Source organism: Falco peregrinus, chromosome 1, assembly GCF_023634155.1.
Source record: "Falco peregrinus isolate bFalPer1 chromosome 1, bFalPer1.pri, whole genome shotgun sequence".
In the NCBI taxonomy this organism is placed as follows: Eukaryota; Metazoa; Chordata; class Aves; order Falconiformes; family Falconidae; genus Falco; species Falco peregrinus.
The window spans coordinates 110934633-110948075 of record NC_073721.1 but is presented as its reverse complement, the minus strand read 5'-3'; the positions used below and the strand labels follow the sequence as shown (position 1 = coordinate 110948075).

The 13443-nt window shown below is 39.2% G+C and overlaps 1 protein-coding gene across 1 annotated transcript in view; it reads right to left on the bottom strand.

Moving 5' to 3' along the window:
• Positions 1 to 13443, bottom strand: part of THSD4 (thrombospondin type 1 domain containing 4) — a 319742-nt gene that overhangs the window by 257082 nt on the left and 49217 nt on the right. The window contains exon 5 of the mRNA XM_055790923.1: positions 4595 to 5024. Coding sequence (XP_055646898.1) covers positions 4595 to 5024 — 430 coding nt within the window. The remainder of the gene's footprint in view (positions 1 to 4594; positions 5025 to 13443) is intronic.

Below are 13443 nucleotides of genomic sequence, written 5' to 3'. Positions count from 1 at the left end.
ACGTGCTTAGGTGACAGAAACGCACATCAATTTGAAATGGACTCAACACATTCCTGCAGAAGATTTCAATTCTATTTAATTATAGTTCTGTGTCCAAAAAAACCCTTTCAATGGAAAAAATTTAATTCACACCAATCAAAATTAGTATCATCATCATTAATATTCTTTTAGGGAATTATATTAATTTAATGCATCATTATAGAACTGGGGATTGACCCTAAGCCTTTTTCTTCAACTCATGTCTTCAACTATAAAACCTCTTTCCATTTCCAAAATTATCCTTTCAGATACTTTGCATTCCCTGCTAAGATGCCATTCTTAAGTGTTCTGCACACAGGAGCACGAATCCAAGTAGAGAACTCTTATGTGGGACCAAAAGCTGGATTTTCCATAGCTGTGCTAACAGATTAATAGTGTGTATAGCTGAAGAATCAGGATAAAAAACTAGAAGTAATCATTTGTTTTCTGATCCTATCTAGATACTTCTTCAAAACACAACTGACTTCTTGCTAAGTAGCAGTCACATAACGTACTGGGAAAGGCAACATAGTCTAACCGGAGACATGACAGGAATCCATATGAACCAGTGGGCAAGCCAGAAACTGTGAATGAAACTGAACAAGCTCAGCAAAACTTCATCCATAAGTATCCCACTGAGCTCTCAACAATTAGCCTTTCCTGCATTTCAGCTTGGTTTTGGCAAATTCACATACAAGTAAAGGTATAAACTTGGTCAAAACCCTATTTCAATCCATAGCTAAAGACAATTTAGATTTTATATCCATTTTGTGTTGCTCTTCATGGTGAAACTCATATATTTTCTCCACCTATTTTTTCATACTCCTTGATGCACTGTAACTGGCCTAAACCAGTCACGATTTTATTTGACAGGATTTCCAACCAGAGCATTTAAGTGCTCACGATTACTACTATGTGACTTCAGACTCAACTGTCTCGGTGCAACGTGGAAACTGGGAACTGCAGCAGAGGAGAGGTAGCACCCTGTCAGAGTAAGCAGGGCCTTCTGCCCTGAACTCACCACCAAGGACAACACGGAATCATAGAAGGGTTTGGGTTGGAAGGGACCTTTAAAGATCAGCTAGTCCAGCCCCCCGCCATGGGCAGGGACACCTTTCGCTACACCAGGCTGCTCCCAGCCCCATCCAGCCTGGCCTTGAGCACTTGCAGGGATGGGGCACCCACAGTGTCCAGTGGAGTTGTTCCAGTGTCTCACCACTCTCATCATAAAAAATGTCTTCCTTATGTCCAACTGAAAGCTACCTTCTTTTAGTTTAAAATGGTTGCCCCTTGTCCTGACACTGCAGACCTTGGTGAAAAGTCTCTCTCCATCTTTCTTATAAGCCCCCTTTAAGTACTGAAAGGCTGCAATAAGGTTGCCACATATTAAGGACAAAGACATACTAAGAATTAATGTCTTCACTAATGAGCCATAATTCACTGTACATCTTACAAAAATATAATAAATCAGATAAAATTGACTTTTAAAAGGGGCAGTCTGTATCACCAAATTTACAGTGCAAAACAAGGAGGCTCGAATGTCCGGAACCCTGAAAGCTTCCTCATACACGCTGCCCAAGAAACCTCAGCCTGAAGTTAATTTACAGATCGATTCTCACACATTCACTCACGAAGAGCTAGTGACTTGGCAATGCTTGAGACAAACCATGACGAGAAGTGCTCGGTACACAAATGTTCCGTTTGAGCTGCTTCCTTTGTTCTGGTGACAAACAACGCAAACAAGTTTGCACTCAACTTCTCCTTCACCCACACAGCCATGTAATTCCCTTTAATGCAGCGGAAGTAAGGCAGATTCCCTCCTCGCTCCCGCATTTTGGAGGAATACAGGCACATTTGAAGAATCTCACTGTATTGCGGATGGCTTCTGGTTTCAGTTAGCTCTGTCAGTGCTGTTCGTGTGTAAAGGACAGATGTTTACTGCCCGTTTCCTGCTGAAGGAGGTGACAGGCTGCTGGATATTCTGAGGTGACCACGTACAAAGCCTAGATGCAAGGTGCCGAAGAGGGGAAGCCCCTTGTACAGTATGAAAATAGGTTTAATGACCTGCAGAAACACTTGAACAAATACAACCATTTCCGAGGTTCTCCCCAACCAAAACCCACAAGTTTAACTTTTATGAATCAAGCTGTCAGTCATGTAAAATGAGTTCAGCTATTAATGAAAAAAGAATAAACGTACAATAGTGAGGAAATGACCTAATGGACCAAGGCACATTGACTTAATTTGTTATTAATTAACTGCCCTTAGGAGAAACTGCAGAGGGAGTGGCCAAACACCAGGATTACTGTTAACAGAATACTTTCCTCTCAATAAATGAGATTTTCATTTTTGGTATGCTCCAGGAAGAATTAAACAAGAAGAAAGTAAAGAAATAAAAAGATACTGTTCTCTGTACGCTGGCAAGACCGCTGGTATATGTCACTGCTGATAAATTAAATTAAAGCCCACGTGCAGAAGCATTTAATCAGGAAGAACAAGCAAACAAAGTGAAACACTATCAGCCTTGTTTTGCTCTTGTCCTGGCCTTTACACTAAAGCTGTTCTTAGCAACTTCTTTTTTATAATTACATTAATTGCCACATTCCAGGGAGAAAAATAACCTTGAAGAGCAATTACAGCTTCTCTGAGGGTAACAGAAATGTTGCTAAATCGAGAATATCACTACGTAGAGTTCCATGCCTAGGAGGAGCTGCGTCATCTACAATTTCTTTGTTATTAAAAGTCTCCTGTAATATAAATGATGATTTATTTATAACTGCATTTATACATGCAGCAATGGCAAAGATGCTGCAACAGAACACTCACCTATTTTTTCCTCTTCATCTATTGAAGTCTTCTGTTTAAACAATAGTTTCTAAAATTAACATTAAAATATTTCCACTCCTGTTCTCCTACTACCAGAAGAAATTTGTCAATGGCCAGACCACTCATCATACTGACCTGCATGTCTTGCCACCGTCTAATTCACAAGCTCACAGCCCTCCTCCTTCCAGCCCACTTTTCATTCTCAACAGATTTCCTCCACAAACCCTCCTCCATACGTCGGCCATCTGGGATTGCTTCTTTCTTCCACCTCATTTCTAACTTCCTCACCTCTCACCCCTTGCTCTCTGAAAAGAGATCTTCCCTGGAAATGATTTTGTTACATTCCTTAAGTCAGGAAGAATACTGTCCAACTTTTTGCCTCGATGCAGTAAGAAATGAAATAAAGACTGAGACATTTGTGTATCGCTTGGACACCAGTGAGCAAATTCTGCACAGAAAACTTTCCAAATTAATGCCCATGCACTAAGTTCATTTCCCATTTCCTTCAAAAAACAGAAAGTGTTTTTCAAAAGAGCAATTTGTACCAGAGACTGTTCTCAGAGGCCTAAAGTAGCCTTTTCATGTTTTCCGTTTCAAACAACTACGCTAAAACTTTCTTGGCATTAGGTCTCTTCAAGCAACTGCTCTAGTCTTGATCAATGGACTTTATTCATAAATCATGCAAATGTAGTAAATGCTACACTAAGAGGCAAAAAGGCACTCATCCGATTTACTCAGGTCATGTTTTTGTTATCCTGATCATATGTTCTGTTACTACATCTCCACTATGCAGGCTTCCACTAAATGAAACAGGATTTCTAAGAGGCGGAAGAATCAGACGGGCATCCACCCAGAAAAATATGGCCCGTTGTGTCAGCATATTAAGACTACTCTTGAAAATCCTGCTTCTAATATCCAAATACGAGCTGAGCTTCTTCAAGTTTGTGACATTAAGTTAGATTAGCAGCCCAAATAGGATGCAAATATTAGAAAGAGATACTTGGGAAATACTAAAATGACACAGCCAGAAACTGAAATTTTTAGCAGGATGAAAATTGCTTGTAGGAAGAAACAGCAAAGCCTCACTAGCCTCCCACATACAATGGGAGACTGCCCCAGAGCACAGAGCTACACCCAGCCAAATGGGTTTGAATGAAGTAATAACAGAGTAAGTTTTATTTAAAAATTAACACAGAACAGATTTTCTCTCCAATAAACTAGGAAGCCAAAATAAAAGTATGTAGAGCTTAAATGCTGGTAAAAGTAGCATCTGTCACAGAACCACACAGCATCGCAGTAAGATATCGGAGTGATCTATGCTACTGGCTGGCTCTAAAGACTACTTAGGACATGAGCAGAACTCCCAAAAGGATAGCCTTATCGTATGGGATTGAGAAGCAGGGACACTTTATAATGTGGTCTACTCCAACTCCATTTTTCCATTTCTTACATCGAAAAATATAAAACTCATCTGTGACTCAGTTTCTTTCTCTATCAAATTAGAATTGTACATACTGGTAGGTTTAGTGACTGCTTCACATCCCTGAAAGTATGGTTGGTATTATGTATCTACACTACTATGCACGTACTTTCAGTATTCCCCAAGACACTCTAAAATAAGTTCACAAAAAATTTCATTAAATTAATAAAAACCAATGTTCAACTTAACTTCTTCACTATGTGAACATTTAGCATACTAGGGAAAACCAATAGCTGCCCAACAAATTAAATATAGGAAAACCAGACTTACATTTGTGTTGCAGAGTTTATATTGCTTGTAGGTGCCAATGCACACAATTGCTGCAGCTCTCTGAGCCTGGGGCTGACCCTGGACCACCTGGTGTGATGCAGACCCGTGATGGTTTGAGTCACTGCTGTGAAACAGGCTTTGAGATACAGGAAATGCAGACGACTGATAAACCGAGGGTCCAAGGACCTGATGTCCAGCCTGAGGCCCACTTTCCTCTTGATAAAGATTCCCGTGTTGAAGTGAAGGACTAGCTGCCTGGCTGTAAGCGTTCATGAGGCTTGGACTCTGATGAAATACGTGGTTCCTTGATGACTGTCGCTGCCTGCGAAGTTTCTGAGGCTGCTGACCAGTATCAGTTTGTAAAGGTAAAATGTATGGCACTTTTCCATATCCGTACTTTCCTGGACCAATAGAATTTCTGTTTCTGCTTCTAAAAACAGGGAAAGAGAGGGACAACAGTTACCGAACTCATAAGTGAAGGAGCAGTTAGATACTTTATATGATGTTATTTGTCAAAGTTATTCACTGGAAAGGAACATGTAACCAGAAATTTCAATCTATTTTACAGAAAATATATAGAAGCTGTAGTCCTGCTTGGTGTATCGGGAATCTGTGAAGAAGTCTACTGGCTGAACTATATCCTAGGCCCTCTTTGGCCAAGTCACACGGCAAGTCACTTAGTGTCAACTAGCAAATCAAATGGTTAGGTACAGTATCAAGTGGCAGTTTGGGGGGAGATGATTCTTGTTTGTTTAATCCCTAGGACTCTCCTTTAAAATGGAAATTCAGAGAATCAAAGCTGTGTATTCCTAAAATTCCTAACTATGTTTCTGAGGAGCTTGAGATATATAACAGCAGGAAATTCCTACTGTTGATCTGAGTAACGACAGAAGAAAATTTGAATTCAGTATGGCAAAGATCATTAAACATTTTGTATCCATTTACAAGGCCTCCTCTGGTTCTGCTTCATTTGCTACTTAAGAAATAAAAATGGAAACAGAAAAAGGATAAGAAACATCAAAATACTACTGAAAGACTTCTGGAAAAGCTGACAAATGCAGGAAAATACTTTTACTATGGTACACAGTTTATTTTCTCTTCTTTGGCCAGCATATGTGGATTAGCAATACATTTAATTAATAAGTCATGACCCCTCACTTTGTTGGCAGGACAAAAGGCCACTTTTTACTATATATTACTAAAGCATTACACAAGAGCTTGACAGCCCCCAGCACTAAACGCCAAAGTTTCAGGTCTGCTCTCTTGCGCACAGATCTCTTTGTACTGGAGCCCCTGTGTTTTGGACAGTATTACACCAGTACCAGCACCCTCAAACAGCTGGTACACCCTGGAGGGTAGCTGTATCCTCTGCACACCCACAGCAACACAATGGACTCAGTCTAGAAAAGCGGGTCCCAAATTACAAGTGAAAACTCACAAAATTATTACCACCACATCTGGGTCATACCATTCAAGAGGGTTAATCCCAGAATTTTATCTGCAAACAATAGGCTTATTTGCATTTGCTTGTCTTGCCATCCTGTACAGCTCAGCATCATATCAGGCCTTGGTTTCTAACGCTACAGTCTGAATAGTAAGTTGGCAAAAAAAATTTCTTCCAGTTCAGAGTAATGTGTGAATACAGCTGTTTGGGTAACCCCTGCAGCTCAGGAGGGGAGACACCATTAAAAGAAGGTAACTTACTTTCTGTTCATAAAATGTTTTTATATTTTTAAATATATAAAAAATAGACTTGAACGGCAGTGAAAACCTGAGGTTATAAATTGACATACTTACTTTCTAGAAACTGAAGTGTTACAGATGTCAACGAACCACCAGATCAAAAAGAATTTTCTTTGGGTTTGTTTTGTCTTGTGTTTGTTTTCTTCACAAGTCTTATAGTCTCCCAAGACTCTTGTTACATGGGAACCCTGGAAGTCAATTTACTTAACATTCTAGCTTTACGGCCACACGGGGCTTTTAATCAATCTTCCTGGCTCAAGGATGTGTGAACAAGAGTGTTGATTTACCCTGGCAGATAAAGCAACCAGCACTCTTGAGCTGTTTATACACATCAATCTGCTCTGTGACCATGATGGTCATTGTTGAGGTAGAGGTTTGGTAGTTAGAGTACAGAGAAGTAGTATAATGGGTGTTGGCATTAAGGGAGGAAAAAGAAGCTTCCTGTAAGTGGACAGGACAGGAAAGAAAGAGAAATTATGAAAAGGAACTATTTCAGAAGTTGAGACTGAAAGCAACTTGATTTAAATGAGCATAGTTTTGTGGTGGGTTTTGTGGTAGTTTTTTGGTTGGTTTTTTTTTTTATGGGAAAATAAATCGATCCCCCCTCTGTTGCTGCTAATTTTCATTTTTAATGTAACTCTTCGCTTCTGAGCAAGAGGAAAACAAACAAACAAACAAATAATCTTTCTTAAGGTTTCTAGTCATATTCTGCATTCTTGAAACACTTTGGTGTCACAGTTCTCATGAAGAATCTTAGATTTTGGAGCAAATCGGTTCATCTTGAAAAACAGATTTAACTCCTTATTTTTCCTTGTTCCAGTCTCTAATGATTCTTCTCAACCTGACCACACCAAACTTGAAGCATCTGAGATACAAACCTTGGCAACAACTCCTGGCATTGAGAAAGTTACTGCTTTGTTGCAAGGACCACAGACTGCATGGGGTGGACAGAGGGTGGCAGGTGAAACTAGCCTTTTGAATTTATCATCTACAGCCAGGTTGCTTGCATTTTTCATCAAGAGGAGGAGAAAGCTGCTAATAACTGAGCCATAAGCCAGTTGCAGACCAGTGGAATGGTGGGAATATGCCTCTGATCCAGCCTTCTCAATGCCTAATTCTTTGCAACAGCAGCACTAGGCTCTCCCAGAGAGGAACACCTAGATGTGTCCGACCCACCTGGAGGAACTGCTGCCTGGCAAACTAGGAGAGGTTACACAGAAGGTCAGATATGAGACTGATGTTTGACTGTTAATCTCCAGTTCAGGGTCATGAATTGGAACTGAAAAGAACTGAAGGACATGCAAGAAATGGTGATGTAAACTAGGACTCTTCAGCCTGGATAAAAATGGTGAAATGGGCATATAGTAGCCTTAAATATAGAATGGAATGACTCATATCTGAAAGAAGGACTCCTAGTTGAAGGCAGCAAGTGTCCAAAGCCTGCTGGAATCTCATGAAATTAATTGCAGAAATTAGAAAGACTTGGGTTGGTGGGAAGCCAGACTTTTTTCTCGTAAAATCGTTGATCACTGCAACAAACATGCAACAATAGCACCTAAGAAGTGAAAGCAGTAACAAAATTCTTACTGTTAGTTCCTGTTTCATCTTGGCTTCTTTTTTTGCACTGTAACTTGGCAATGTTGCTGGATTCCCTGCTGATGAGCAAATGAGGCACCATTCCTGGTAGCCTAAGTTTCCAGCACCCTTACAATGACATGTCGATGGCTGCATCAAAGCTCATCACGGATGAGTCCTCTTCTTTGCCTCTTCTCCCGTAATGGTCAGGGCCAGAATGACCCAAGACATTGCTGTGAACCACTGAGTACAAGTTGCAATTTCCTTAGGTTGTGTAGTAATTATGACTTGGAATTTAAATGGGAACACACTTCCTCTGAAATGGAAGGTGAACTTTTTGTAGCCAGGAACATCACATTTCTTTCAGCATGTAAACTTCTGGAAACAGCGTAATAAACAAGCTCTAATTATTAATGTCTTTATCAGTGCTCATGCATTCATTTAAACCAATATTGCCTGGACTGAAACTATTCCGAAGATTGCCTATTTTGCCTTAAATCATCCTTCAATCCCACCTTATAAATTAGGAATGCAGTTTATCGCAATTTAATAAAAAAGCTTCTAAATATCTTGGTGGTAATTAACTATTATAATTCTTGGGGAGTTATCAGGTAGAATTTATGATGTCATGCAGCACAGTGAGGCAGGGAGTATTATGTAGGTCCATACACAATGGGAAAACAAGGGGAAATCAGGGAAATGAAAGGGGAAGGAAAATCAGACAAAAACTACCATTAATTTCATAAGCAGAATGAAACTAACCTGTTGACACCTGTCTGCTTCATGCTAAATCAACCCAGCTTTGATCCACTGGTAGGAGGTGGAAGTAGGTCAAGCCACGATGGCTTGTTGGGAGTTTTCCATTGCCAGCAGAACTTTTTCTTATCTGTCATTCATTAAGATTACCTGTATTCACTATAAGCCACATAACTCGCTGCCCCCCACAGCAGGGCTTGGAAGCTTCACCTTATTGCTCCTTTTTTTTTTTTCTTTTTTTTTAATGCACACTATCATAACCCAGTCAGAGTTGGGATGCACTCTCATTTAATGTAACAGGTAAAGGAGAAGAAAAGAATTAGCAACTAACAGCACACCCCTAAGCAGCCTTGCGCCTGCTTAGCCAGACCAGATTCTGCAGCATTCGACTTTACATATCCAGGCATGCTAAAAACCAAGCGTCATCCTTCTTCACATAGCAATGGTTAAGAAGAGCATTTGATTAGGATGTTGTGTATGTACTGCTACAGAACTGTATGAACCACCATCAACAGCTCTCAGACAAAAGCTGAAAATCCAACTGGAGCAAGATCTGAGTTTTAGACAACCTTGACAAACCTTTTCCAGAAAAGTGCTAGATTCTGTCTTTACAAGTCCATTGTTCCTCAGCATTAATAGAAATAATTACAAGAGCAGCACAAGGGAGCCCCACATTCCTGCCACCAGCACAACTCCTAAAATAGCTCTATTTAGAAAGGATTCTAATATACTTCCAAAACCTGCAGCATGCAGCACTGCACCGACATATCAAGGATATGACTGTGGCGATACAAACTCTTCACATATCCTGTATGAAAACAGCGATAATGAATAATGCTTAGGTTCCTTCATATACACACTGGCCCTGCAGAGCAGATATTGTTTATAGATGGATTTATTTAGGTATTCAAACCCTAAATTGGAGCACCAATCCTGAGGATGATAGCAGGGTTGAACTGCAATAGGTATGACAAGTCAACCACTGACACTAAGATACCAGTGTCACCAGAGTCAGAACTGAAGCAGTTAAAATACTTCACTGCTCATTTAACTATACAATGAAACATTAAAAATGAAAAGAAACCCAACTCCCAGAGAGGAGAAAACACCAACTGCTTGAAAAACTGGTGACAAGACAAAGAAGCTTGGGACTTTATTCTGCAGGATTACTCGGCGTTTCCCACTTACATAAACCCTTTGCTCTTTCTGCACATGCTTGAGCCCTTCAGGAAGTTACCAGCTACCTTCTGCATCAGTTTTCAAAAGCACTCCCCTTTTCAGCTGAACCAAACATGACTGTATTAGCAGAACAGTCATGCTAATTTTCCACTGCCTATAAATCCATGTTTATAGTCAGACATTTAATAGGTTGGCCAGGCATACTTCCTTCTCAGGGTCCATACAGTCCTCAGATGTGCAGAGACAACTTAGGATGGGGGAGAACTACATTCATATCCTACAGCTGGTTTATTTAGAGAGACGTTGTTCCTCCTAGATCAGCCAGGTAAAGAAACAACATACTTCCAGGTTTCTCATATGCTAGGCCAGTTAATTTTACAGGGCTTTTGGCTGCATATCTTTATGTCAGTCAGATTTTTGCCCCACTGATCCAGTCAGGTTAATAAAGCTATTTAATGTTGGCCAAGACTTTTATTTAATTGCTTCTAATAAAAAGATATCAATCAATTTCTACAATACTTCACTGGAAAAGATCTTACATACCCTTCAAGAATTAGCAACAGAAGGTAGGAAGTATCAAAAAGGCAAGGATAAAGGAGCTCACCAGCTTCATTACCTTGTAGGCTCTGGCTACACTGTCTAGTATATCAAATAAACACTTAATAATAAAACTTTCTTCAGTTCTTTACTGGATTGAAGAGAAGAAAGAAGGAAGAGGAAAAAGAGGTATTCATTAACATTTGCAGTCAGTTAGGATACACACTGCATGTTCCATGGACAAACAAAGGGGGGGGAAATGCCACCAAGAACAGAGTTACTATCTAAAGGCGAATTACTGCTTAAAGGAAAAATTAATGTTGAAAAGCAAGTAGCTGCATTAAGTGTTTCATGACAGACCATAGCCAGTAGACATCTCTGATCTATTGTGTTCATCTCAGGTAGAGGCGTAACAGCTATTTAATGCAGATCTGGCAATCTTCTTTCTTTGGGCATAATTCTCATAAACACACACGCCTCCCCGATTGTTCAGACAAATCTGTTCAGCACTTTGATAACAAAAATGATAGGCCCCTTTAAACTTCAGCCAACCTAAATATATTCTCAAATTCAAAAATACATTTGCCCAGACAAGTATGAAAATCAGGTTTTGTGTTATTGGTACAAGGATTGTAGAAAACATTTTACAGTAATTATTATCAGCTAGTATACTTACTGGTCTAACTGTTAACAGTTTTTGTCATGCTGAGGATAAATCAGTCAAAAATAATGAGACCTGGCCCCTCACACACATTTTGAATGACGAAAAGGAATTTTGTTTTAGTAGCTTTCTCTAATTTTAGCCGTAACCATATGCATACCTTGGTTGGCAAATAAATGTGTTATCACTGCCTCACAAAGTTTATGCTAAGGACAATGCTTTGAACGTCAAGTGTTCTTGAGGTTCACTAAGAATTAAGTACTTTCTGAGCTGGTGAGGTGATTATTTATATTGAATAAAAACCCTCTTTGAACTAAGGATATGCAGCTTCTTTAAAATACACAAGAAAGATTACAGATTTCCTGGGCCTCCACCTGTTCTCTTAAGTGCTCTTTACCAAGCCGCTCTCCAACACGCCATTTCCATTTTTTCCCTTTTTCCATCATTCCTTTCTCCTTACATTTCTCTTACCATTCTCTAAACGGAGATTCCCTGGCTCACTTCCAGCTGAAGCATAACTTGTTTTCTTTCTCTTCTGATGTCAGGCAGAATAAAGAATGTATTTTACATGAGTTTTGCAGCATTTCATTCAACTTATCTCCTAGTATCAAAGTACTACTTCTCTTGTAAATGAAAAATGTAAATTAAAAACTACAGGGTTGAACATTAGCAAAACCTCTCATTTATGTGACACCAGGGAAGACTTGTCCTACCATTGGAATGTTTCCTTAGAACGAACCCAAAGAAACTGCCAATTTCCCTCATTTTCAATTCACCTTTCACTCTGTTTCTCAAGGGGTAAGGTAATGTTCTGTAACAGCCTTCAGTCACCAATTTCACCAGGGATAAAGGAGGAAAAAATGCACAAGAATTGCAGGCTTTCTGATATTTTTTTTCCAAATTTTGTCTCATCTAGTCTATTGGCAGAATTATTCTGCAAGCAGAAGACGGTTGTCTTCCCTGTATGCCCAGCCACAACAACTGCCGTAACGAAGACAACAGAACCTCATCAGAGAGCATTCAGGTAGATGTGACACCACCACTTAGCACTTTCTTTTAATTTTATTGAGAGTTTGGTCCAGTTTGAAGTTTTTTTCAAAATCTTCAGAGTCTTGCTTTACCACGAAACCTGTCATGGAATTAACAGCTAAGTCTTCTAATACTTTAAGGAAACGCACCTCATCAGTGAGTCTGGCCAAACTGCACACGTAGCCTGATGCTGCTCTGCTTGCCCAAGACCTAAGAATTCTTTAGGTTCTTGCCTATTCTCACTTGGGATTTAAGCAGTTGCCTATAATCTAATCTCTGAAGTGTTGCTGGCTGTATTTTTGTCCTATCAACAAGCCATCAATCCACAGCTAGCACCTACCCAAGCTGAATTTACAGAGTGATCTATCATCAGAAGCAGAGATTCTATGTGCAAGATGACAGTGGGAGAAAGACAGGAGGAGCAAAAATATGACTTATAGCATTATTTCCCAAACAATATTCCACATTATGCACCAGGGCAGAGTGTCTTTTAAATGATACTGATTTGTGCTTTTGCACTGCAGTTATTAATTTCTATTTTAAAAATGCTCCAAAAGTCCATTTCTTTGATTCCCACTAGAAACTTTGCTCTAAAGCAGCTCAGTCCCCTTAGATCCTTATCAAAGCTCTTTAGCTTAAATGTAAGTCCTACTGCCCATCATTGTTTTAACAGGACTATAGACATGCCCAAGTTAGTAGGCCAAATCCTCTTTAACTAAATCAATTACATTCTAAATCTATTTCTGTGGATAAGCATACCAAGATTTAAACTAGTATTTTTGATCATACCAAAATATCTATTTAGCAGCATTACATTACTGTAATTGACAGCTTTTAAAGGAACTACCCATTTACTTACAGTTCCAAGTATTTCATATAGAGTTGCCTTGATTCCGTTTCTGAAGAAATGAAAGTGACTTATTAGATATTCCTGTCAGCGAAGTTATTCAAATATCACTCCAATATTTAAAACGTAATTAAGAAAAAAAATAAAGGGATACCAAGAAGTCTTTGCAGATACGAAACTTCAACTTCAAATTGAAAAAACAGATCCTAAATGCAAAGTTTCCGTTAATAGCATAGGTACAGGTATATATTTTTAAAAGTACTTATTAATTTTCATTACTCCTAAAATTGTATCCTTAAAATAATTTCAGATACACATTTTTAATCCCTGGTACTTCCTCCATAATTAAAAACTGTAACTGCCCTACAACCTCCTATTCAATAATTTACTTTCCAGCCCTCCTACTGCTTTTAATTTTCTTTCATGTTTTATATATTCTTAAGCACATACAGTTAACAAGGTTGACTTCAAAAAGACTGTCCACCATGCATTTTTGGCCCCCTTTTCTTAAGTTTAAATCAC